The sequence below is a fragment of the Dunckerocampus dactyliophorus genome, chromosome 7 (assembly GCF_027744805.1).
Source record: "Dunckerocampus dactyliophorus isolate RoL2022-P2 chromosome 7, RoL_Ddac_1.1, whole genome shotgun sequence".
NCBI classification, from domain to species: Eukaryota; Metazoa; Chordata; class Actinopteri; order Syngnathiformes; family Syngnathidae; genus Dunckerocampus; species Dunckerocampus dactyliophorus.
The window spans coordinates 16,114,379-16,142,176 of NC_072825.1; the positions used below are offsets into that span (position 1 = coordinate 16,114,379).

At 40.0% G+C, this 27,798-nt stretch overlaps 1 protein-coding gene across 1 annotated transcript in view; it reads left to right on the forward strand.

Annotated features, from left to right (window-relative positions):
- Positions 1–27,399, forward strand: part of LOC129185314 (exostosin-1-like) — a 31,150-nt gene extending 3,751 nt beyond the window's left edge. The window contains exons 2-11 of the mRNA XM_054782145.1: positions 15,488–15,581; positions 15,992–16,099; positions 17,440–17,559; positions 19,037–19,169; positions 20,036–20,154; positions 20,780–20,875; positions 22,365–22,454; positions 22,633–22,793; positions 22,883–23,054; positions 23,301–27,399. Of these exons, the coding sequence (XP_054638120.1) occupies positions 15,488–15,581; positions 15,992–16,099; positions 17,440–17,559; positions 19,037–19,169; positions 20,036–20,154; positions 20,780–20,875; positions 22,365–22,454; positions 22,633–22,793; positions 22,883–23,054; positions 23,301–23,486 (1,279 nt within the window). The 3' untranslated portion in view covers positions 23,487–27,399. The remainder of the gene's footprint in view (positions 1–15,487; positions 15,582–15,991; positions 16,100–17,439; positions 17,560–19,036; positions 19,170–20,035; positions 20,155–20,779; positions 20,876–22,364; positions 22,455–22,632; positions 22,794–22,882; positions 23,055–23,300) is intronic.
- Positions 27,400–27,798: the final 399 nt, after the last annotated feature.

The window sequence follows — 27,798 nt, forward strand, 5'->3', positions numbered from 1 at the left end:
GCAAATGCATGCTGGCAATGTAGCAGAGTCAGTGACTGACTAAAATGTGATTGCTCCTTACGGGTTACTAATGACAACTCATACAATTCATAATAGAAATATAATAGACTCAAAATGATCCAAGAGTCAAACCCACTGCACACTCGCTCACCCACGACTACTTTCACGTGCATAATTAATGAATGTGATCGCTCCTTGCAAGTAGTTAACGACAGCAGCCAGCTTGCACAAAATAATCGAAATGGCTCAAAGTAGGACTGGAAACAATGCACAAAGTCAGAGAAACTGCAGTAATACAACAGTGTAGAAGTGATGGGCCAAGCAAACGGCCTGTGGCTCGAAAGCCCAGTCTGAGCCCACCCCAGTGGGAGGCCAGGAAGGGGGAATTGCACCCAAGTCCAGCACGATATGGATGGCTCAGTGTGAGTACGCCCTTACTGGGTGGATGTAAAAGTGCTGTACTCATTTGTGGCCTTTTTATGTCAGAAATCCTTGTTATCCTTTCCCACCAGCAAAAGGAAGTTGTGATAGTTCTGTTTTTCTAATGACTGTGTAAAGAATGTACAATATTTAAGTAGTTATTTATCAGTCATGCGTTAAGCAGCATGCGGTAGCTTTACAGTACATACACGCTTTCTGTGAAGAATCCACATCAGTGAGTAGAAGTCCTACAAGTGTGACATGCTGAAGGGACAGAAGGAGAAGAGGACCCGAGATGCTTGTTTTTAACCTTTGATTTCTGGTTATCATTCTGTGTTCTTCTGTTGAGTGAACTTAGCAGAGAATGTTTCATTCTTAAGTGACACTAATTGCTGTATTACAAATGCATTATTTGTTTGCATATATTGCTTTTATTTAGCAGCTTTTACTGTCCACTCCTGGACAAAATTTCAAGATCAGTTGAAAAATTGCAAGAATCTACATTTTGGGCTGTTGGATCTTAAGAAGATTCTAATTAGAGCTTGAAAATGCAAAAAGAAGGAATGGGAATGAGACAAAATCTTTTGAGTAAGCAATTTATTGCAAACGTGCATTGAAGTGAAATAGGCTGTCAGGTATACACACCGTCATGATTTTTTGGTGGCAAAGGCAAAAAAGCTGTCTCTCTTTGAAGGCGATCAGATTGTTGAGCTGCATAAGCATGACCTCTCGCAGCGTGCCATTGGTGCTGAGGTTGGACGCAGCAAGACTAGTCATTTTAAACTTCTTAAAAGATCATGAGGGTTATGGAACAAAAGTAAAGTGGTAGACGTCAAAAAATTTCACTGGCCATACTATCCGATTGGCTGCAGTCTTTCAAGACACGGGACGATCCTCGGCCCAAATGAAGGTGGTTATTGGTGCCAAGTGCAGTCCAATACCCATCAGACGGGTTTTAAGAACAAATAATATCTTCAAAGGCAGGTTGTTTCCTTTGGCGCCACTAAATTGGCCATTTGGAATTTGCACGCGCGCACCACACATGGGACATGGAAAGGTAGAAGAAAGTTTTATTCTCTGATGAGGAAAACATGTGACTTTGACGGTCCTGATGGCGTCCAACGTTACGGGCATGACAAGGAGATCTCACCTGAAATGTTTTCCACACGGCACAGTGGAGGGCACGCCATCATGATCTGGGGTGCTTTTTTCTTCAAAGGAACAATGGCGCTTCAGGTTGTGCAGGGGCGTCAAACCGCAGCTGGTTACGTGGAGCTGTTGCAGGGGGCATCCCTCATGACTGAAGGCCCTCATCTGTGTGGGTTTTTCAACAGGACAACGCAGCAGTTGACATTGCCCACCGGACAAAGGACTTCTTCCAGAGGAATAACCTCTTGCATGTTCCCCTTATCTAAATCCATTTGAGAACATTTGGGGATGGATGGCAAGGGAAGTTTACAAAAATGGACATTAGTTCCAGACAGTGGATGCCCTCTGTGAAGCCATCTTCACCACCAGGAGCAACATTCCCACTAGCCTCCTAGAAACACTGGCATGAAGCATGCACAAACCAATTTTTGAGATGACAAAAATGGGGCAGCTACTTGGTACTGAGTTGTTTATTGAACATTTAATTTCTTTTTTAGGGGGGTTCTTTAGCTATTGTCCTAAACTTTTGATCGGCTGCCTATTTCATTTTAATGGTTGTTTGCAATAAAGTGCTTACTCACTCCCATTTCTTCTTTTTGCAATCTGAAACTCTAATAATAACCACCTTAAAATATAACAGAGCAAAATGTAAATTCTTGCAATTTTTCAACTAGTTAACATTTTGATCAGGAGTGTACAGCAGGTGGATTGAGCAACATTACCACAGATTATATGCATTTAGTTGGTACTTATTTGCAATCATGCACTTGTAATATTTGTCAATATTTTCCTTTTTTTGCATCGCAATCCAATGTTGTCTAGTTTCAGGGAACTTTACATGTTTCACCACACTGAATTTCATTTTAATGTAATAGGCGACCATTTTAACTAGCACTGCAGCCTAAATAGTGTTGAAAGCTACAGCAGGATGCAATTTTAATCTCAAAGAAAAAGCCCTTACACAGCTTGTTTCCAATTAAGAGGCCATGCAAAAGGAGAGAGAGCATGTACGTTCTCTCGAGGGCATGATAGCGTAGGGCTGAAGGATTAATTGCATTTGCAGTCATATCGCTTTATGGTCAAATGTAACAGATTAAATTACAAGTTGGTCACATAAGAGTAGAGTATTTCAAAATGGCATGGGGGGAAATGACTCGAAAGGTATGACGCCTAACAACATGAATTCACAGAATTGATAAAAAAAATAAGCTTGATAAACTGTTCAATATACTCTCCCATACATGCTTTAGTCAGAATGCTGTACTCCACTTATACAGGCCATTGCCATGCCATTCATGGACTTACAGAATTTACAAACCCCGACATAAGTTACATCTGTAACTGGCACTTTAAGCATAACCCATTCTGTCATAGTATAGTACAGTACAGTACCTTTTTTTTTTCTTGCAATTTTTTTTAAATTGCATATCAAATGGCAATCATAATATGTGTGTGTGGGGGTGGGAATCACAATTAGGTTATTTTTCCATATCGTTCAGCTCTATGATATAGCCAGAGGGTGAAGGAAGGGGAAATACAGAAGAAAACTCAGGCATCTGGCAGTGAGGTGAGTGCAATAGCTGGCTAGGTGCTGACGCTGGTCATGTTGGTGTATTTATAGACTTGCAGGGTTTTAATCCTCAGTAATGGCCAAAGCCATTGGCCCAGGGCAGCTATCCAACATAACGCAGGCTTTACAGAGCTTGGGGAAAACTGTTTGTCTGGTCAGATTTTCCCCATACTTAAGTCAGTTGTGGTCACACACTCTAAAACTTAACTGACACACTTAATCTCATGTCTTTCTTCAGACAGGAATTTTGTTGATATCCTTATTCTCTTAAAGAACGTCCAACTACAACATATGAACTCTTTCACTGCCAAGCCGTCTATTGACGCCTTTTGCTTTTTTTCCGCGGGAGCTACAGATCAAGTCTTATTCATCTTGTGTGTGAATTTCTGACTTGGGTGATGTAGGTGATGTAGACACAAATGCAGTTGACAAAGGCAGCCGAAGCAACAAGTTGTTAGCGTTGCTGAGCCATGTTGCGCGACACCAGAGCCTGACACCGGAAGCAGTTCCTGACCCTGATTCTTCTGACGGGTGGCTGCCGTGTGGATCGGTCAGCAGCAGGGATTCATCCCCACCGATTCAGACCCCGCCGTCACTCTGCTTGAATTTGCTTATCTGCAGAAAAAGCTTGTTTTCTCTGTTTTTTGGTCAAAATCAGATGTTCTTGCTGAAACTACCCGATGTTCTACCACCAATATCTAAGGACACAAAAAGGCTAGAAATAAACCTTTTTTCTGATGAAAGAAGAGCGTCTAAAGCTGGCAGTCAATGAGTTAAGAGCAAAGAATATTAATCTAGGTAAGAGCAAAATATATTGACTAAAATACACAAAAAAATCTTTATTGTCATGATTTGTATGACAAATGGCTCTAAAAATATAATAAAATCCATTAATTACGAGATCGGGCTGAACCGGTTGCCGTATCACGTTTGTAACACTGAGCCACACTCCAACATGGTAGGTGCAGTAATCCGCTTCAAAGCTGGTTGCCGTTCGACTCGTGCCACCCGCGAGAAGAAAAAACGCAACACCACCATGTAGACCTGTCCGCGGTGTACCGTGGCCAAGTTAGTTTCACGTTGGATGTTCTGCTTCATAGCTACAGCGGTAGTTCCTTCTCACTGTGCCCGGACTACTGCATTATGGTGTAGGGTGCTCGCACTGGAAGTTAATTAATGTGAATTAATATTCCTTTCGCACCTTCCACAGCAGAAATATTCAGAAAGACTTGAAATAAGACTGGGACTCATCCACAAAGTCAGAGAAATTGCCGTAATACAGCAATGTAGAAGTGATGGCACAATGTGTAATGGCTGAAGCATGAATGCACAGTGTGAACACAGGTCAGTGGTTCCGCAAGAGAGGAGGCCTTAGTGTGACTACACCCCTAACTCAGCCTATTTAGCAGGCTGGTGTGATAGCATATGTGGAGACTTATACTGTGCCTCTGTCTGACGTCATAACAGAGAGGCTTGGCTTGCCATGATGCACGTGCCCTAATTTTTTTATGTAGTTAATTTTGTTACTGCAGTTAACATTATTTTTGACAGGCCTGGTACAAATCAGTGATAAATGTATACAATAAACAATATGACAAACATAAACAATTTGCATCCAAAAGGTCCTAATGTTGAATCTGCTTCACACCCCAGTCTCGGGTCGTCCGTGCGTGCCCTGTCTTCACTCTGGTGGAGAGCAGTAGTATTGTCAATCATTAGGGAACAATCAATATACAGATTCTTTCTCTACCAAAGTGGTTTCCAAAGTTATCGCCATGTCGTCTCTACGCATAATGCTTATTGTAATCCTCTGTCCCCTTCAATAGGAACTATCCAACCATCACAACATTAAAACAAAGCATTACGAGCCATCAGAACAAGCAGGCTAAAACAACCCATCTTGCACAATCATTTTCACCCAGATGATCCACTTAAACATATCATTATCAGTTTTATATGTAAGGATAGGCCAATCACTGATCCCCCAAAATTAAGGAAATCGGTGCCAATCGATCAGCCAGTCGAATAATGCATGCTCACAATAAATAGCCTTTGTATTTTTCAGTGACCAGATGGCAAGAGAGTGACGTAGGATGTGAAAGTGGGGTATTCTCATCAATGTTAAGATATCATGACACATAACCACTACTTGTGTGCTCTATAAATAAAGACTCTATGAGCATTTAAAGAAAGTTGGGATTGCTCCGATTGGCCACCGATCAAAATAGGCCGATTTCTGTGAAAAAGCATGTGATCGGCAAATGCTTTCCTCCCCCGCAGATGTACAAAGGTTGTATTGAATGACTCAAACAGACTATAGGGTTAAGTTGTGCTAAACAAAACATGACACGTTTGCCGCACTTGTGTATAATTGAGGTGACGAAAGTCAATGGTTGTGTCAAGAATCCATGCATTGTTTTGGCTTTAAGTGTTCCCAAACCTCAGCTGGCTTACTGTATTTCCCACTTGTAAGACTTTGGCTAGCTAACTTGCAGTCAAACTAGGATGTGGAAAATCTGAATATGTGCTACTTATAATACAGTTTGCAGGATTAAAAAAAATTATTGAATTTACTGTCGGTAATAATAACATTATTATCTTAAAGGCTTGAACAGGAAACACATTAATTAACTTTAAATGCCTTTTTCTCTGCCCTTTCTTCCACTCAACTGCCAATAGGGCAGATGGGTGATTTGGGTGCATGATTCCGTGTGTGGCTTCTCCACTTTTTTTTATGCCACCGCCGTGGTACGAGAGTGAATCAGGAGGGGGCATAATGTCAGGCGACTGTCATATGACATCTATGAAGTGACAGTAATCATGCAGGTGGCACGCGACCCACTACCTTTGCGATTGCCATAATGGGCACCCCTGATATAGCATATATGTCCAGACTGTATTACTTAACATTGTTTTCACGTAACAAAAAAAACTCATTTCCAAGGAGTAGCGACTTTTACTGAGCAGCCCCCCCCCCCCCCCCCCCCCCCCCCCGTCACGATCCATTACATGTAGCAGAAACCATGAGTTTGAGCCACTGCAAACAGTACTTTTATATTTTGAATTAAACATGCCTTTTTTCACCAAATATGAAAATGATAAAGGAATTATAAAAGTAGCTTTCATATCAACAAGTCATTCAAAGTAGAATGCAACTGAGAAGTGATTTACTGAAGAACCCTCTGTTCGTGTGAGCCTTAAATCACATTTAAAGTCCTTTGAAACGCCAGCAAAGTTGCATTCTTAGTGTTACCAGGGCATTTTGAATTATCCCACATGTACAGAGAAATATGTTATGACTGGTACAAGCAGAATTAAGCGCTATGCCATGGCCAGCCAAATGTTGTGAGTTTTTAATCCTGTAATGAGTGCAGAGCAGACCTGCCATGCATGTAGATATGGAGCCTTCCAATGTCTTCGGCTTTTTGGCTCTTTTTTCATATTTCAGAAATTACATTTTATTTCAAAGTGCTTTTAGTACAACAGATATCCTGATTATTTTTGGAGATTTATTAAGACAAACAGATTCATTTACGAGGTCGCATGAAGGTGATTTGTCCCCAATACCTTTTCCAAGATACCTTGGCAATGTATGATTGCACAATGTGGATCCATGTTGTGCTACATAAGAGCACTTGGCAGCATAAAATCACTGTGGGCAAACACTTTTCTGGCCACGTAGTTACTTGGCTCATCAAATAAAATTCATACACACACAGAAAAATTATACACATACATGCACTGATATGCTACTTTTTTTTTGGACTAAGTGAGATTCAACTGGCCCTAAGAGAAATAAAGGCTTGCGTGACGGTGTGTGTGTGTGTGTGTGTGTGTGTGTGTGTGTGTGTGTGTGTGTGTGTGTGTGTGTGTGTGTGTGTGCGCAGGGTTTCTGCTACATGTAATTCAATGTGGTCCATTAGTCAAAAAATATGCATATTGAAACACATTATACATAATTTTCCCTACGTCAAGCATTTTCAAGCATAAAAAAGCTAAATAAACTAAAATACAAATATAAGACACACATTCAAAGACGCTGTGAATGATTTGTGGTATTCTACACTGGCCACTAGGTGCCAGTCATTTTACTGACACACAAGCACCAGACTTGATTGCCAGAACAGCAGGTTTAAATTATCTCACAATAGACAAAATAATCCCTAAAAAAATTCCTGATAAAAACATGGGCTACTGTTGCGGCCGTAACCCACACCAAGCTAAAACTCAACTCTGTCTGCCCACCACTCTGAGCATTGGTCTTATTTATGTCTTAAATGGCTTATTTTGACTTTATGTCTATTATATTGCTGTCAGGAGTTTCAAATCCCCACTCGCAGCGACAGGTTGTCACCGCTGTGCCGTGCGGGGATTGGAACACCTATGTAAATGGAATCTTGAAGATTACACTTGTAATGCACAAAATAATCATCAAACTTACTTATTTGGTCATATGATGCACACAGAGCAATGAACAAATTCATGCACTCCTTTCTGCTTTGTTCTCCTCTTGCCGTGAGGCATTCCAGCGCACTCGGAATTGTGAGTGTTAGGCGCTAATTAAGTTAATCATATGGATAATTAACTGGAAGTATTTACAGAATGCAACATTTATTTCTGTAATGGCATTGTTAATACATTTGATAGACTATAACCTAAATCATTATCACTGATTTGTCATGAAGTCAACTAATCACCCAGAGAAACAAATCAGCTTAAAGCTGTATTGTGTGGGACAACGCTTGTCTTGGCCAAGTCCATACATTTTCTATTTTAAAACTGAATTTGTGTTGTTGTTGCTGCGTTTGTCATGCTAATCAACTGGACAGGCCCAATATGAATTCTCTTTGGAAAATGTCTTTAGAATTGTGGAATTAAAAGGTTTTGGACGCCTACAATCTGTGCTGCTTTACAGTAAAAATGTTGCATAAAAATGAGCAAAAAATAGTACTTTTTTTAGTTTTACTTGCTGCTTGTTAGCCATGTGACAAAAATAATCTCTGCGTTTGTTTCCGCTGTTACTATGTGATCTTGGCAAATAATGGGGCTTCTCCCTCTGTGGTCTCCGGTAATTTTAAGCAATCATCTTTGCCTTCTTGAAAGCGAAAAGGGCTGGAGTTACACACTTTGACGACTTGACTGGACACAACATTAACAACGTACTCTGAGCATTACAGTGAAGTCCTCTCATTACATCAGACTGGTTTTCTTGCACTTGTGCTTACATTCTTTTCTTTACTGACTTGAAGCAATAGGTCATTACTTGGGTTTTTTGTTTGTGTGTCATGGATTTTAATGGTCAGCCCATGGAAGTGATCAAAACATTTACTTGTAGGCATCTTGTTATTGCCATCCATTGTATCTTCAGCCTTTCAATGATTATGCATTGTCTATGGCTCATTTTTCTTGTCCACCTTCAGTGTGACCTCAGCTTACATGTCGTCTCCTTTCTCTACTTTAGTAGTTGCCACATGTCCCCACCAAGGACTGAAACTTTATCTTGTTATGCAGTCCAAACTGTTTCTTGTTGAAGCTGGAATAGTTTGGTGGTATAGACCCGTGTACTCTGGCTTATGTTAACTTTTGGCCAATATTGTAGTCCCCCAAAGTGATGAACAGTGAGGAAAAAATATTGCAGTTTATCCTACTTGGACAAAAACAAATAATTCCTAAAACTTGGAGGCTCTTTTGAAAAGTGTGACTTATAATCAGTTGCATAAAATCTACCAGTTTGCCGATATGGTTCTTGATTTGGTGATGCCTAAAAGTTGAGGAAAGTGGCTTGGACTTAAGCTAGCATGCACTTGAAAAGGCTGAGAAGATCGTAGAGGACGCTGTATCAACTCAACCTCAGGTTTTCTTGATTTTTATTTCACACTTTTATTTACGGGTGCCTGTCAGACTAGGTTGATAACTTCGAATCAAAGAGGAATAGCATCAAATTACTACTCAGACTCATCCCAGTTGTATCTTGAAGCAACAATAGATGTTGCATACCAGTGGTCTCTGTTACATGTAAGCAGTGGTGTCTCTTTGTTGTCCAATAAATTTGCCAATTATTTACTCTGTACACCCACCTAGCACCATATAATGGGTGTTATACTGTAGGTATGTCACATAGGTATCAAATACGGCAGTGAATGATAAACCAATGCGACCGGATATCCGGTTTGACAAGCGAGAGATACGGCTGCATTGGTAGCAGCCTCCCGGACTGATAACAATCAGCCATAAATCCTTAGATTAATCGATGTAGAGACATGCACCGAGTATCGCAAGACTAGCAACGGGTCAGTGTGTCTCTGTCAACACGATAGCCTGGGCTCCCTGCGAAAGGATTGTCATACATGCTCCATAGCTTGCCATGACTGAAGACGAGATTGGATGTAAATAATAGCATTGCGTACATTATAGTGATCTCATTTGTCTTATTTAGTGTGTATTGTGTAAAACTAAGACAAACAGCATCAAATGAGGCATCAAAAGCACAAAATGAATACAGATCCAAGTCCAGTACGAGCCTGAACTTTGTTTTTCAGAGAGAAGATTATACGTCGCTGTTTGCTAGCATGAATTAACTTGAGGTTGTGCACAATGATCGATGGTCGGATTAGATCAGGCACAACTACTTGATTTGATTTGATTTTTAACCATGACAATCATTTCAATGTATTCCTGCTATGTATTTTATTGTGGTTATTTACCATAGGAGGGAGGTGATGTTTGTTCAGTGACAGGGTTGCCAACCTGATAAAACTAATGGTTTGAAGTTATTTACATGTTATACAAATACTCCAATGGATGTACTTAAATTTACATTTTTTTCCCTTCTTCAATTATCTCGTCATTTCCACCAAGAAGTCTCGGCTGCAATTTTTGACTGATTTCATTTAGAAATGTTGCCCAGTTCTTACAAAACTCTTTGACAACTGCATTAACACATCCAACAGTTGTTTCCAAGCTCGTAATAACTTTCCAACTTTGGCATATCAACTGCTGCCTCTAAGCTGTCTCCTCAATTAATTCTGATTAGTTGTGGATTACATTTTAAACGTGAAAATTTTCATTCATGAAATAAATTTTACATTTTTACATCGCCTGTCTTTTGCCAATGCAGCTGCCTGCCAAGATTTCCTTCAATTTCACTGTCATTGACTTGCTCACTCTTTCCCATCTCCATTTATGTCTTGAAACTGAATATATCACCTCTGCCAAAATGTTTATTACTGCCATGAATTTTCTACGTATGTGTATGACTTGTGACTGCATTTGATCAAACATGGTGCGTGCCTTTGGTATGACTGAAGGATACATTTATTAACTTTTTATTATGACCCCAATACAGAAGTCTTGTGCTGATCCCAATTAAGATTTTAAGACATAGTAGAGTTCTGTACACTTCCTTCTTTGTTCCAAAGTAGAACACTTTTTCAAGTCATTAGCAGACTTCTTTCATTTGTGAATTTCTTTATTAATGCAATCGTCCCTCGCAATATTTTGATTATTGCTCCCTCGCCATATCGCGTTATTTCAGAGATTAATTAATCATCCCTGTTTCCTGTTTCCTGTGGTAGACTAGGGTCTATTATTAAATACAAGTGATGTGTAGTATTATGATCACTAGGCGGGAGAAATGACAAAACATTTTGAGATTACCTTACATTACATTACCTTCACACTGCATGAAGTCATGAAGTCAGTCTCGGCATGTCTGACATGACAGTGAAAAAAAGTTATTTCATTAACTGTGGGAGTGGTACGTTTTTGGCTTAAGTTTTGAAGAAATTAATTTGAGGCTAACGTGTTAGTATATTGCGGAAATTAATTTATTGCGGTCTGAAACCAATTAACCGCTATAAACGAGGGACGACTGTACATTAGCTAGAGCTATTACTCTTCAAGTAATGGACTGTGGTGACTGATTGTCCCAGTTTACAAGTTAGCCCTGGTATTCCAGCGTGAATATCTTTTCAATTAACAGTCATTCCATTATCTCCACGACTCCCTTGTTCTAGTGAGGCTTCTGGAGAGCACTTAACAGCATTGCTCGTCAACCCCATCAAGCTTGTAGATTGCAAAACAGATGTGCGCAAAGCTTTCTCTGGCCGTGATGTAATCCAAAATGCGCTCTTTCTTTAGACAGATTGTCATGATTGCCCATGGTATCTCCAAAATCCCAAACTCCCTTGGTCTAGTGTGTCTTGACAGCATTTCTCATCAACTCCATCAAGCACACGCACCTTCCAAAAAGTTCAACTTTTGTCTCATCAGACCAGAGAGTATTTTCCCAAAGGTCTTGGGGAACATCGGGATGTTTTCTGCCAAAATTGAGACGAGCCTTAATGTTCTTTTTGTTCAGGAGTGGTTTTAGTCTTGAAACTCTGCCATGCAGGCCGTTTTTGTCCAGTGTCTCTCAGAATTTCCCGAGGATTTTTTGAAGCTGTGGTGGTGGGCTGCATGGGAGGTTGACTGCCGCCGCTGCTGCGTCGCTGTGGCAGGAATTTTTATAAAATTTATTTATTTTAATGTACTGTTTGTAATAATGTCAACATTAGGGTTATTTTCACAGGCTTGAACAACAAATGCATTAATTAACTTTAAATGCCTTTTTCTCTGCCTTTTCTTCCACTCCTTATCTGTCAAGTGCCAACAGGGCAGACAGGTGATTCTTTAAAATGAAGTGTAGTGAAACATTTTTATAATATTTGATAGATATTTTATTTCACATTAATTGTGGTTAGTATGTAAATGATAGGCTATACGTGTGTGTGTGTGTATATACTGTACACATACAGTATGTATCACAGGAGTGCTCACAGCCTGTGGGCTGCTTTGTCCAAAAATTTGTACCTCCTACTCCAAACATAGAATATATATACAGTATATATTTTTTTTAATTTATAAATGAGTATTTATGTACATTGTACATGAATATCAGGGGTGCACACAATCCAAATGATATACCTCTTACTATAAGCATATAGCATATATAAAATCCAACCAGAAAACTTTGCAACTCCATCCATCTTCTATGCCACTTATCCTAATTCAGGTCGTGCGGGTATGCTGGAGCATATCGCAGCTGACTTTGGACGAGAAGTGGGGTACATCCTGGACTGGTTGCCAGACAATCAATCATTCACAGTCTCATTTATACCTATGGACAACTTAGAGTGGCCAATTAACCTAACATGAATGTTTTTGGAATGAGGGAGGAAACCGGCGTACCCGCAGAAAACCCACACACGCACGGGAGAACATGCAAACTCCACACAGAAATGCCCAAGTGGCGATTCGAACCCAGGTCTTTTCCAATCTCCTGTCTGTGTGGCCAACATGCTAACTACTCGGCCACCGTGCGGCCCACACTTGCGTACCGTTTTGGTCATATTTTTTATATTTAGTTAGGTTATCCGCAATAGGAATAATAAATGCATTACATTTTGTATTTTAGAATGCATTTCTTTGTAGTGTTCTCACATTATTAACTAAAAATCTGAATGGAAAACAGGCTTGCAGGCACCTCATGTGGTCATGGGGGGCTACCTGGTGCCCGCGGGTACCAAATTGGTGAAACCTGGGCTGTATAATTATGAAAGGGGAACCATAAAATCACCTTCATTTAGACAAAAACCTATTTGGCTTACTTTTTCAAAACTGGTGAAACTCAGTGGATCAGGCGCCTTCTTTAAGGAGAATTTGGATGCGAGATCAGCCTGATGGCGTTCCAGCACAACCCTCAGGCAGTCCGACGAATCCAACCATTTTTCGGGCTATCCGCCTTAGACCTCCGACTGCTACGCACACACAGGCGCGACATTAGCCACCCCCTGACCGATGATCGCATCGCAAGCCTTGATAACTCACCACACCCTGCCAAGTGTTTACCCCCCAAATCCCACACCAAACTAAAGCTTTTTAACGCCCCATCCGGGCGAGACATTTTTTGTGGCATGTTTTGTAGGGTGCAAAACTGGGGGCGGAGCTGGTCGGCAGATGTGATCGTGTTTTTTCACAAAAATCGATCAACTGAGAAACTCTAATATTGTGTGTATATATTACTATATACTACTGTAGTGGACAAATGGAATTAAATGTATTGTCAATATTTGAACTAATGTCTAAAATGTGTGAAACATCCGAAAGACTTTAGAAATATGACAAGATATAATTATTATAATTCACATTAAATGACCAAAATGCCCAGATTGCATTTTCTAGAACTGGGTGCTGTAAAATTACTTTTCCAGGTAATGTTTTAGTGAATGGAGACTTTATTCCTTTACCAGTTTTTAATGTTGAGAAACTTTTATTTTGGTCGTTTTCCCATGACACTTAGACAATTTAAACCTAACACAATTTTGTTTCAGATAGTGCTTATGGAGATGTGATACCAGCTTGATAAAATGTCATTGTTCAATAAAATTTCTATTGAAATACATTCCCTACTCAAGGTGAGCCTGCTTCACCCCACAGGCAGATGACGAGTGAAGAATGGAGAAATACGTGGAGAGGAACATCTGCTTGTTTCTAAGCTTCCGCAGGCAGGATTTGATTGGTGAAAGAGTTAGATATGGGCTCGTAATATGGTCAGTTTCCTCATGATGGCCCTATAGGAATACAAAGCAGCATTATACAGAGCAGCTTACGTAGTACAATTGTGTTAATGCCGTGTTAATGGATTTTTTTTTTTTTTACTATTACAGTAGATGGAATTGTGCTTAACTGTAGCTTTTATGCGTTTTTTGTATCCTTTAATCTCCTGTTAACTCTCTGTAGATACTCTTAATTCTAAATGATGTGTTGTAGTCTAACATGGGATTATCTTCATAGATAATGCATCCACAACTGTTGCTTTAAGATTTGGAGTTGTATTAATTCATGTCATTTTTCTGTAATACATTAAAGTGTTGTTGTACATGTATGGCCACCGATCAGTATCGGACGATTTCCATAAAAAAATCATGTGATTGGCATATGCCGATAAATGCCCTTCTATGATGATCACAAAAGCCAAACCCCTGTGGCTAGTGCTATTGCATTCTGCCATTCAGCCATCCATGCATGTTGTGTAGTGTCTTGCCCTAACTAACGTCTTGGTCATCGTGCTCCTCCCACCTTCCTTCGCAGTGCGCAGGCATGCCAAAACAAAAACATGTCTGCTTTGTGGAACTTAACCACCAACACATGCCAAGAAAACTATCTTGTGGGGTTAGCACGTTAAAAAGGTTTAATTTAATACAGCATTTGAAAAACACTTGACGGAGTATGGTGAATTTTCGAGGCTCACAGTGTGATCATCAGTCAAACGGCAGCTAACACAGCCATGTGGACACTCGCTCGTATGTGTGGCAATCAGAAGGCTAAGCTAATAGCTCAAAAAATAATTGAATTCATCGGAAGAGATGGCCAGCCTTTCTCAGCGGTGGAAGACACCGGGTTCGCCGAGTGCTCTCTCATTTACCTGGAAGTCCTGCTAGAGCTCCACCAATGTACTCTCTGATCCAAACTCTCTTTAAAGAAGGTGTCTCAACCTCTAGGTTTCACGATGTCATATCATATGGCCAATAGGACTTATCACAAATAAATTGAAAAATGTTAACCCATGTTATCGGTATCAGTATCGGCCGATTTCTGTCCTGAATGATTGATATCGGAATCGGCAGCATAAAACATCCCTAATGGACACATATGGGAAAACTTGAACTCCAGCAAGCTTTACATTGTCGTTTAGTTTGTTCATGCTTTTTCAGCAAACATAAAAGCACTTTTTTTTTCTTAAATGGTAGTGTCTTAAATGGACACTAATTGTAGTTTAGATTCATTGTAATTGTTGTCAGTTCCACAAAATTGCAAATATGCCTGCTGAACGATTATCACAATGCACTTCCCTAGTGTCAAGTCATGTGAGAGACCAAAGGACATACCAGTGCATATTCTCTCACGCTCTTGGCTCATGCAGAGTATACTGTCACTTAAGGGATTCCAAGCAGTCTGTTAATCCAACCAAGTGGTAACTGAGGTGTAAATTGGATGGCGGGAGTGACAATGAAACTTGAGCTGTTGAAATGTGCAGTTGAGTAGGGAAATGGGTTTTGATAAAGGGTGGCAGACGGAGGAAAAGAGAGCTGTCAACATCAGGGAGTGTTTTCTTAAGTGTATGTCATCAATGTAAACATAGTGTACAGTTCACTACTGGTAGGGGGGTGTTTAGAATGTTCTGTTCAGTGTTTGATTGTACCTTTTGTAGGTTTGAGTGTAGCGGCGTGGTATGTTTGTCTCTGTTCTTTTTAGCAGCATTTTCAATCTCAGTTGTTTCTGATGGACTCCAACGTCATCATCTTGCAGGTATGACTACAGAGAGATGCTGTACAACTCCACATTCTGTCTTGTCCCTCGAGGACGTCGGCTGGGTTCCTTTCGCTTCTTAGAGGCATTGCAGGTCAGTCACGCATACACGTACAACCGAAATTTCTCAATGTAAATAATCTCTCAAATACATGCATTATGGCTGCTCTTGCTTAGGGATCCCATAGGTTTCCTGAATGCAGTCATGTCTTGGATTTTATAACATATTCTTTTTCTTTTTAAATGAAACGTTTTCAAAAGTTTGCATTTTCTTGGAACTTCACATTATATTCTATGAATAAAAGCCAATAGTTATAACATCGTAATCGAAGTTGCAGCCTGCACTGTGGCTGCTGTAACAAAATACAGTGATGGGCAATGAAGGACCAGCAGTAAGACCATGTGCCATGAACCAAATCTAGGATTTTGTCATGGCTAAATCCAATGAATCTGTCCCCATAAAGTGATATGTGTTACCCGTTGTGTTGTGTACACCCCTTACAGGCAGCTTGTGTGCCAGTGATGCTAAGTAATGGTTGGGAGCTGCCCTTCTCCGAGATCATTGACTGGAACACTGCCGCTGTGATTGGTGATGAAAGGCTGCTTCTTCAGGTAAAAATGTATATACAGCTATGAATTACTTTATCAAGTTTTGTTTCATGGTTAAACATAAAGAATATTAACACTGATTTTATTTTTTTTAATTTATTATTTTACAACTGATGTTTGTTCTGAGGCCAGATCTGATGATCTGGCACTACACCGTATCAGTAAGGTGTAGCATTGATATCACCTAGAACAGGGGTGTGAAACTTTTCATTGCCCGCCTCGTTCGCAGTATTGTTGCCCTCAGTAGGCCATTTGTATGTGTGAAACCATAAAACAATAAATCACAGTGAAGTAGTTTCAAGTAGATATGGAAGTAAACCACTGTTCATTTGAATTAGGGTTTGCTTATAATGTCTTATTGCATCAAATGATATTGAGTGGAATGTGGACGCAAATTGCATTTAGGGTAGAGATTGCCAAATATATATATATATAAAAAAAAAAAAACATATACCGTAATTTCCGGTGTGTAAGCCGCTACTTTTTTCTTAAACTTTGAACCTTATACAGCAGTGTGGCTAATTTATGGCTAAGTTCTAATGTCGTGGCATGTTATTTACTTTAAATACTGTGCCGCTCGTCAGTGAGAAAACAGTAGCTCTTTCTTTAGCAGGAGCCAATCAGAAGCTACTCTATCAGTGAACTCACAACGCGCTTGTCAGCGAATTGTAAATCGCAGGAGGTCATTACTCAATATATCAGTCTGACTCAACATTTTCCCATAATGCATTGCGTCCAAGCAAAGCATTCACTGGTGCCTGCCAGGGCGCTGCAGTGATTTCAGCCTCCATCTGGGTTCCTCTGACTCCATCTGGTGGCCAGAGGCAGCACCATCCATCTATTTTCTATGCTGCTTGTCCTACTGAATGTTTTGCTAAGACGCAATGCATTATGGGAAAAGGTTAAAATAGTTGTTGTTTTTTTTACATTTTAAACTTGTACTGGTACTTGTATTGTGTATTTCTTAGGTATACCTTTTGAGTGTTAAGTTGCTGTGTGATGATGTTAGCGTTCTTTGTAAGATCACACCATGGGTCAGTTATATTGAGTAATGACCTCCTGTAATTTCCAATGGGTTGACAAGCTCGTTGTGAGTTTTTTCGTAGCTCATGATTGGCTCCTGTCAAATAAAGAGCTGCCTGGTCCTCACAGACTCATGTGTGCCACAATGTCATTTTATGACGTGGACGTGGGCTGCTTATAGTCCGGTGCGGCTTATATATGTATGCAAGAAAGGCAGCAAAGTAAATGTCTTATTACTGCATTAATAGTTGCAAGGAGCTTCCTGTTTCTCTTGTTTTCATTCAGGGATTTATAAGCATGTCTATTTGCTTGTGTCACAGATTCCCTCAACAGTTCGCTCCATCCACCAGGATAAGATTCTATCCCTAAGACAGCAGACCCAATTCCTGTGGGAGGCCTACTTCAACTCTGTAGAAAAAATAGTTCTGACCACACTGGAGGTACGGTACTTATTCATGTTTCTGCAGACTAGCATTTTAATGTTAAATTCAATTCCCTATGGGCTTGTTTTATTTAAATTACAATTAGTGCTGTGCCATGGGCCAAAATGTGTTACATGAACCTTGGTAGGGACCTGTAGTTTCATGTGAATGTCATGCATGTTTTTCTATGTGTATTGACAAATGAGTCAGGGTACACTTCCAGTTTGGTACTGCTGTCATGTTTCCTTTCCTTCCATCGGCAATCAGTCGTGTCATTTGGTTGTTCCATTTAGAGTTCATGTAGTTGTATTTTCGTGGTGAGTAACTACAGTATCTATCATCTTGCTCTTTGCTTCAAGTTACTTGAACTTTACGAGAGGGTTGCTTAGCCTTAAGGTCTTTCTTTTGCTTTCTTTTGCTTGCCGTTGATTATACACACAGTGTTTTGTTTTTCGTTTCCAATTGTTCAGTTGTTGCTAATTATCAAGACAGATACATGTGGATACTGATAGAGCTTGAAGGGCATGAAATCATGGAACAAGAAAGCAGCCATTGCCTTTACGACCCAAGATAATGGTATACTCTCCATATTACTTAACCTTGCCTTTGTTACTATAGCTGACGACTAATTAGGTGGCTTGTAACCCCTCAGCTGTGCTTTCATATGTCTAGATATGTTAGAGAAAACAAGCAAGTGCACTATGCTGACTTTACTATGTACCTACTCTACTGACTGGGAATGGTTATTAATATTGACTAATATAATAATAATATAGTAATATTTTATGTAGTTGCCCTCTCAGTGAACACTGATGTGGGTGGGGGATGCAGTGCTAATACGTTGATGTTGGGCAGAGAAAAACCACATGGCTTGAAAGTTTCATCTTCCAAAGCATCGTATTTGTTTTTGTACGTATTCCTTTGTAGTTACAGACACTTTGAAAATGATTTACACAAAATTAATATACACATTACTGTATGTAGTGTTTATTGGAATATGACATTTTGGGAAGCTTTTCCCTATTCCCATGCCTGCCTATTGAAATAGTATTGTTTTATCTAGGTACATTTGATTCATAGTGCGTAAAGTAGCCATTGTTTTAGAACCTTTTATGCATCCTTTTTTCATTCCAATTAATTTATGTTAACACCCTCACAAAAAGAATGATTATTGTCTTCTGTTACTTGCAGAAGAAGCCTCATGACTTTATTTAAATGTGGTACCTAATAATGGAAAATGCTGCCTCATATCCAAATATAAAAAGTACCAAAAGGAAACAAAAGAGCATTTAAAAGAAGTGACTATGCATTATTGTAAATTACTGGAGAATACCTGACAGCAATGTGTAAAATAAATGGACACAAGAAGTCTGGTTTCTTCCTGATGTCTCTCTGACAAGCCACAGCCACCTAAATAAGTTTTAGTTTTTTGTTTTTAGTGAAACAGAAAACAGAGTCTTCAAATTTTTATATTCTGCCACCATGGTCTGTGCAGATAATCCAGGACCGGGTGCTGCAGCACACCTCGAGGAGTAACCTCATGTGGAACAGTCTGCCTGGCGGTCTTTTCGCCTTGCCCCAGTACTCCACATACCTTGGAGACTTCCCCTTCTACTACGCTAAGCTTGGTCAGTAAATTATTGATGCACTCTGTGTATGTTATAAATCACACAAATGATTTTTCAGTCATGAGACAAGACTGGAACAGCTGGCATGTGGCAGCTGTTGAATTTGTGAATCTATGACATTGCTACGATTTATGCACTGCACTTTTAATAATTTAACTTCATTGACTCCTGTTACATGTGTGCTTTGTTCATTTTGCCAAGTATGAAGCTGATTGCTAATACTGAGATTTGATTTACTGACATGTCTTTAAAGGTGCTGTGCCTCTTTGGTTACAAACTACACTTTTTTTCAACCAAAAAGACACAGCAGATGTTACCAATAGTGGTTTAAAAGAACGGGCGGAACAAATAAATGTCTCTTTCGCACAATTTCAAGTGAAACTTAGTCCGACACAAATAAAATAATTGTCATTCATGGCTTTCACTCACCTCTGTCTTGTATATGCATACATGTCCGTCACGCGTGCACATACACGAAAATAGCATCAGAGAAGACTGACAATTTGGAGTCACTGTGTTGTTGTGATAGACTTGACAATACACTCCATGATAGCTAAGGTTGGTAGCTAAACTTTGCGAAATTGCTATGAGTAGTGAACAGAAAACATAACTAATGCACGTGCGTGTGTGTTACATGGGGCTTGGCTTGTAATACCAGGAGCAGGAAGAGAAGCAGGCGGAATATACACATTTAAAAGTTAACGCCCTCCATGCCGTACCTAAGCAAAACAGACACTACCTTTTACACAAGCCAACCCTGAATAGACTTAAAGATGTTCAAAGTTGCTGAGTAGGTAGTATGCACACATAGCAGTTAGCCTCCTACTTATTTTTCTCCCCTTGGTGGCGTGGAACTATGTTTTCAGGTATCAAGCCATACCCAAAGTTTACAGCTGTCATTCACGTGGTGACCGCAGTGGTCTCTCAGTCCCAGCCAGTCATGAAGCTCCTCGTGGCTGTAGCCAAATCACAGTACTGTGCACAGGTGAGGCAAAACCTTTATCTTTTCTTTTATATCATGATATTTTCTTTATGGAGTATAAACTGAGACACCGTTGGATGATAGCAGCATAAATCGGAACTCACCTTTCAGCTTTAACAATTTCCCCTAAGGATTTATATCTGTGTTTTATAATGTGCCGTTTTAGGAAGAAGTGGGGCTTTATTGTGTGACATTACGCAATGATCTCTGGCAGTCAGTTTTATATCAAGAAAATTACTGCACTCAGCGCTAGTAGGGCTGTCAAACATGATATTCCTTCCATTCATCAATTTGGCCCTCTTACCGAAATATTGTTTAATTTATCATCGGTGACAGTTGTTTTTTATGTGTTTTACTAACATCACCCTATGTTGTCTGACGTGTCTTCATTGTGAAACGTGCTGCCGTTTGATCATTTTAAACTTGTCACTATGTCCATTCAGGTTTTTTAGATAAGTGCTTTGCCATTCACCAGAAACTAGCGTGACAAAATAGATCTGAATTAGAAACATTATCTCCCACCTAATTTGGATCTAGATAAAGTTATTTTTAATCACATCAATCAAAAGGATGTTCAAAGATGTGTTCTTATATGCCGTATCATTAACCCAACTTTCCATTCTTGCAGGTGATCATTGTGTGGAATTGTGACAAATCTCTTCCTGCCAAGCACCGCTGGCCTGTCACTTCAGTTCCTGTCATAGTAGTAGAGGGGGAAAGCAAGGTAAAAGCCATATCCTGATTCTGTTCTCATTAGGTATTGCTGCCGCTTTTTACATTGGAACACAAAGGAGGAATGCTCCTTCTGAGATCTAAACTGTCAAACTACATGCACCCTGTTGTTTATTTCCCCGAAATTTAGAGCATGTGCTGCCTTTTTTCATTCTATTTAAAGGAACCCCAGTCTACCCAAACTATTTTTTTGTTTTATTTTGTATTTATGGTTAAATGCAAAAACTCTTCCCAATATTTTATGTCCGAGTGTTCCAAATGTCCAGTTCAGAAACAATTATTAAGTTTTGTCTTCATGTAAACCTGCAATGCCACTGCAAGATGACCTTTTCTCAAAAATTGAGGAAGTAGAAATGACAGGAACAAAATTAAAATGGCATTCCTAACATACTGTGAGTTGGAACAAATGACCGTCATTAGAAATAAGTCCAAAATCTGTTGCCAGGGTGGATCATGTCATCAAGAGAGTTCTCAGCACATTAGCAGCATGAGGCAAGTCTGCTTTCAAGTAGTTTAAATCTTCTTAACCCAAACTGTGGGGTCCCCGAACAGTAGGAAAGGAGAATTTACCAAAACAAGTCCTTAATTAAATTTTTAAGGTTATAACTATCAGTGGAAGAAACCATGTACTTATTTTCTAAAACCCTTATTTGTATAGATGATGTGAATTTCTTTGGCTACACATAGGTAACACATTGCAGGGTAAAAGTAACACCTCTCAGCTGACACACACACCTTGTCATACATAAATGGTCAAGACCTACACATAGAGCTGCAACAATTCATCAATGTCGGGTCGCGGGGGCAGCAGCCCAGACTTCCCTCTCCCCGGCTTACTTAGGTCAAGGTAAACGTTATTACTACTACTGCTGCTGCTGTGTCCAGCTCCTCCCAACGTCCATGAAAGCAGGTCTATTATCTTTGTGTTTTAGGCAAAACAGGATATTCACAGACATCAGCTTTGACTTTTTAATTTTTGCCTCTTTTCTGATATGTTGTGGATTGATTTGGTCCATCCAGGGCCGAAAAAATTACTCAATTAATCGACACAACAAGCTTCAGATGAATTGACTAAGAAAATAGTTGGTGGTGCAGCCCTTTAACAGTGTCAAAGCGCTTTAAAAGTAGAAAAGCCCTATACAAGTGAAAGTCAATTTACCATTGACAGTGCATTTACTAGCATACGTAGTCTGTCCGGTCTTTGTGTCCCATGTCCATGTTGCCATAATATCAGTAAATCCAGTACATTCCAAAGACCTGCTGGGTTCACCTCAAAGGGAAACACACCACCAAAGGGAAAATCTGTGCTTTTCTGTTGATTTGACTGAAACATTGTCGCACAAATACAGTAGACATGAAAGACACTAGAGGCCGGGCAGCTCGTGTTTGTAGGGCTTTGTTAACTAAATGTTGTTGAATTACCTGATAAAACAACTGGAGTTACTGACTTGTTTGTTTTCTGTCTCGCACATTGACACCAGGTCATAAGCAGCCGCTTTTTGCCGTACGACACCATCCCCACCGATGCTGTGCTCAGCCTTGATGAGGACACTGTGCTCTCCACCACAGAGGTCAGACTACAAACAGACAGCACATGCTTGCTTTTGTGTGCTTTTTAGAAAATGCAGGGTGTGCTGTGGTCAGTTAATGTTTATATGCAGACCTTTTGACAATAAACTGAATCTTTTTTCAGCATGATTATCTCCCTCATATCTTTCTGACTCGTTTTTTTCCTACATGTCTATCCAGGTGGAGTTTGCCTTTACAGTGTGGCGTAGCTTCCCAGATCGTATTGTTGGGTACCCAGCCCGCAGCCACTTCTGGGATAGCAACAAGGAGCGTTGGGGTTATACTTCCAAATGGACCAATGACTACTCCATGGTGCTGACTGGTGCAGCCATCTATCACAAGTACTTAGTGCTGCTATCTTCACTGCTGCTTACTTGTCTCATATATATTCTTTTATTTATTCCAATACTCGCTGTCACTTTGTCCTCAGATACTACCACTACCTGTACACCACATACCTTCCAGCCAGCCTGAAGACCATGGTGGACCAGATGTCAAACTGTGAGGACATTCTGATGAATTTCCTGGTCTCCTCTGTGTCAAAGCTGCCCCCCATCAAGGTCACCCAGAAGAAACAATACAAGGAGACCATGATGGCCCAGGTGAGCAGTGCTCTACAGTTTGACACATGTGCTCTACAATGTGAAACTAATGCAGATGTATGAGAAAAAGCCTTTAATGTAGTAATCAGTGTCGTTTTTAACTTTTAACACATTTCCACTCTTGGTATTTGAACTTAAAATTGTGCAATAAAAGATCAATACAATGTGTAATCTTTCATAAGTATTGTTGCTGTCCATATTCTCTGTGCACACCTCATCTTTGTCCATCTCCTCCACCCCCCTCAGAGCTCCCGGGCTTCCCGCTGGGCAGACCCAGACCATTTTGCTCAGCGTCAGACTTGCATGAACAAGTTTGCCAACTGGTTTGGCACAATGCCACTACTTCATTCTCAGATGAGGCTGGACCCAGTCCTCTTTAAAGACCAGGTGTCCATACTGCGGAAGAAGTACAGGGATATTGAGAGGCTATAACCCTCCAGAGCCCCCCCTCCTCTCTGAACACAACTGAAAAAGAGTGAGGGCGGGCATCCATTTCTTTTAATTGCACAAATGGATCAATGGAGAAGAAAATGAAGTGGGCAAGAAGGGTAACAAAGGACAGGTTCAGTGTCCTCTGTACTGCATCTTTTTCCTGTTTTACCCTTGTCTGTCACATATTGGGCGGTAGCAGTGTGTGTGGCTCCATCTGTTTTAGGTACAACTAGGGTTGGGCATCGTTTGAATTTCAGCAATTCCGATTCCTCGTTTAAATTCTGCTTCCTAATGATTCTCGATTCCAATTCTTTTTAAGGGTAGGGTCATAAAAGTTTGCATAACCAAAGTTCTTGGATGAAATGTCTGAATGTCTCCATGTTTGTTTTGTTTTTGATTATACTTGTATGAACTTTTTATGAATTACTATGAATTTCTCACAGGGCTATTTTTAACCAGTATATACAGTAAATATCAAACCACTGAACTTTAACATAAATGTTTAGAAGTATCTTTACATAGTAGTACACATTCACAAGTTCTTTTTATTTTTGAAAACCTCATGGAAAAAAACAATGGCACATATCCTGTTGGAGAGTGTCTCATGATGCAGAATAGACAGTGTAACTTAACCATGTTACTGAGTTCCTACGAACCTGCGGGCAGAATATCAAACAAGTAGCGTTAACGTCAGGTCGTTTGTCCATGAAAAAGTACACAGCCTTACGTTAGCCGGATGTTTGAGTTGGCCAGCGTATTGGCAGTACAAAGTACAGTATTATTTGTTTGCTGCTTCAGTTTCGGCATAAGACATAATTTATTGTTTTGCTCACCTGACTGGCTGGAAGAAGTGCGGCACAGCGCTTCAAAAAGGGGGCGCTCTGTTCACCGTGAATCCAGAGATGTTTAATCCCATAAGTGGTGCACCCTCCTTTGCATGAAGCCATTGCAAATGTTGCACCGTGCCGACCGTTCGTTTTTTATCTGCCAAACTTTCCAGCACCGTCGCACACCGTTCATGGTTGAAATGGATGAACACAAACCGATCGATCGACGATCGACGGGCTGTTCGATCACCGAAAGCAAGGATCGAAATTTTTAAAAATGAACGATTCCGGGAGTATCAGAATGTTAGTCCCGGTTCCCATCGATGCTTGATGCCCAACCCTAGGTACAACACACTGAATAACACCTGAGGGCCTAAAACTGCCTGACTTTGAACTGGAATTGCCAAAGTTCTGCAATCGGATGATAATAATGTTTTTGTTTTTTGTTTTTTTTTCAAACTGTAACAACTCCAGCCCACTTAAAACTGTTCTCTGTACACTATGCACACATTCATGAAAGTTTTTGCTAATTGTAATAGTTGGCAATATTATAAATACTATATTATTTAGAATGAAGAGGATACCACTATTTTGGATGTTTTTACAGTTCTCGTACATTTTTTATAAAGTGCTGCTGCCTCGATTTTAAAATCAGTGGCAGACGAGGTGAAGAGAGAACCGACAAGCCCTTCACCAAAGTTAGGATCTTGTTCTTCACAGTGCCTCGAGTTTATTGTTTTTATTTGGGAGTCCAGATAAAAAGGTGTGTTCGAAAATTAGCATCCTGCAGCTTTTCCATTTTTTTTCCCCATAATTGGCGATTGTCGCTATGACTGAAAATGGTGGAGCTCACAGTTGAGATAACATTCACACATTTTCATCACTGACATGAAACTGGGTTTAACACAGTCATTGGTGTTCTGTACTTTTTTGTAGCCGTGTCCCGTTTTTCACTTGCAGCCTTGAGTATCTCCTGATATCGAACCAATATCAGCACAAATCAGACATACTTGTAGTACTTATTTTGTAGTGTGGAATGTTAGAAAAGGCTCGATCAAGTGATTTTGCCATCCATCCACCCATCCATCCAAACAAAACAGTAGTCATCAACAGTAGGTTTTTAAACTCGACATTTCTCACTACCGACAAGGGCTGGTCATCGAGCACAAGAAATGAACCCCTCTTTCTGTTATAGCTAATGACTTTTTGCCATTCCATGGGAGTTTCTCACTCCTTGTAAATGTTTGGGACAGCGTTGCTTGTTAGAGGGAGCCAGAGGTTTGTTTCTTCTTCTGCATAGTCTTGCAAAAACCCTCATGCTGTTTATGTGACACTGTCCGCTTCAAATAGGCGATGAAGTTGGTCGTATTCCACTTCCCCGATTCTGTGCCACTACAGGAAACTTGTGCATGACAAGTTCTGCACTCGGCTCCAATGTATTTTTCGGTCTCTTAACGAAAAATAGTGCCATACGGCCGATATCGCTCCTACTCCTTGCTAGTTAGTTTTGTTTAGCGCACGCTGTGGTTGCGATCACTTGTGGTCTATCCTGGCGCTGCTGTAGAGAAGTGCTGGAGCTGTATCTGGAATGGACTGAAAAACTGAGATTTAAGATGCAGGCCGATATAATCTGATACTCGTTTGGTGCTGATATTGGACCGATACCAATATCTGATCAGGACTCCTACATTTTTGGGCAACTTACCCACTGACTGACTATTCTCAACCAGTTTTGACAATTTAGCCACTAATTATTTCCTTCACCAACCGTGTGTGACAAGTGAGTGAAGGTACTTGAATATTTGTTGGTTTGAACATCCAAGATCAAAGCGCTGGCAATGGATCTGTGTGTGTGTGTGTAACAATCACTGCATGTCATTGATGCAATGCTGTCAAGCATATTTCTCTTTCTGCCCACTGACAATAATGGCTGTCGCTCAGGTCCAATGGTACTCAAGCTCTTTTTTTCTTTTTTTGTGATGAACCACTTGCTCTGACTATACTGACTTGATATCTCACACAGCGTGTGTGATGTTCACTCAACTAATTGGTGGTTTTGACAGCATATTCGCACCACTCCAATCGCCAACCCTGAAAACAGCAGAATAAAAAGCACATGATGGAAACCCAGAATGTTTGCAAAAATAGTCCATAAATTGGTAACCTTAATGATTTTGATTGATTTTTACACTATTATACCACTCACTGGTGTCAGGACAACAAGCTGTCATTTGACCCAGAAAATTAGTGGTTTCATATCAGAAAGTGTTTTGTGAATGATTTATTAATCACTGCATAATCAAGGTAAAACTAACCATTAAGGCCAGCAGCATTTCATCCATTTTCAGTTTTTAGAACAACATTAAACTTCCATTTCAATCCGCTACACTTCACCCCAGTGCGTGCCAATTGTTTTTTTTTTTATTTTTATTGTTGGTACTGTATGGGGAATGCCATGTATTCCCATATTTATTAGGTTCTTTTAAATGTTTCTGTAAGAAAGAAGAGCTTTCTGCTTCAGAGAATGTGCGATTTGCTGTCCTTGTATTTCTAAACCCAATGCTATCAAGATATGTGAAGATAGGTGCAATATTAAAGATGACATTTTCTCTTTTTCTTTCTGTTTGTTGCTTCAGAGGCTGTTATGTATTAATGTGCCTTCAGAAAAAAAAATACATTCTTCCCTAAAGCCTTGTGTGAGAACCAAGTACCATTGTTGCGCTGCTCATTATCCATTCATATGTAAAGACTCTCTTAAACTGTACTATTTAACACTGGAATGATACATCTGTTACCAACATTCCTACTTGTTCTAAGAACATTTCCGTGGTCCTGTGTGACTGACACTGACATATATATGCCTTGTATTACTGTATAAGTCCCAACGGGTCACAAGTCTCGTAATACACCTCATTTTGTGTACACACTGTACACGTTGTTCAACAGAATGGATATTTTTTCGCCTCTGAATCTGCCTGCTATCTTCACTTTCTGAAATGCTACAAATGTAGAGACTGACATGGAATGACGGTGGAAGAATCACATTTTTGTACAATAATTTTCTAAAATAAAATGCAAAATCAGGAAATAAAACATTTTAAATAAATTACAGATGGCTGTGGGTTTTTAAAGATATTTGTTTTTTTGTTGGTTTTTTTTTACTGTTTTGGACCTGAGTAGCTATCCAGGTGGATAGAGCTGGAACCTATCCCAACTGACTTCGGGCAAGACGCGGGGTACACCCCGGACTGGTCACCAGCCAATCACAGGGCGCATAAAGACAAACAACCATTCACACATTTATGCACAATTTTACAGTCTCCAATTATATGGCTTTCAATTATTATTAATAGGGCTATAGTTTTCAGTGCATGGTGTGCTACTTTGGTCTGGGTATACTATTGGGTGTAGTCAAAAGATTTTGAAAAAATGAGATTAATTCCTTATGATCTGTAATTAATTGATCGAATTCATTTCTTTTTAAG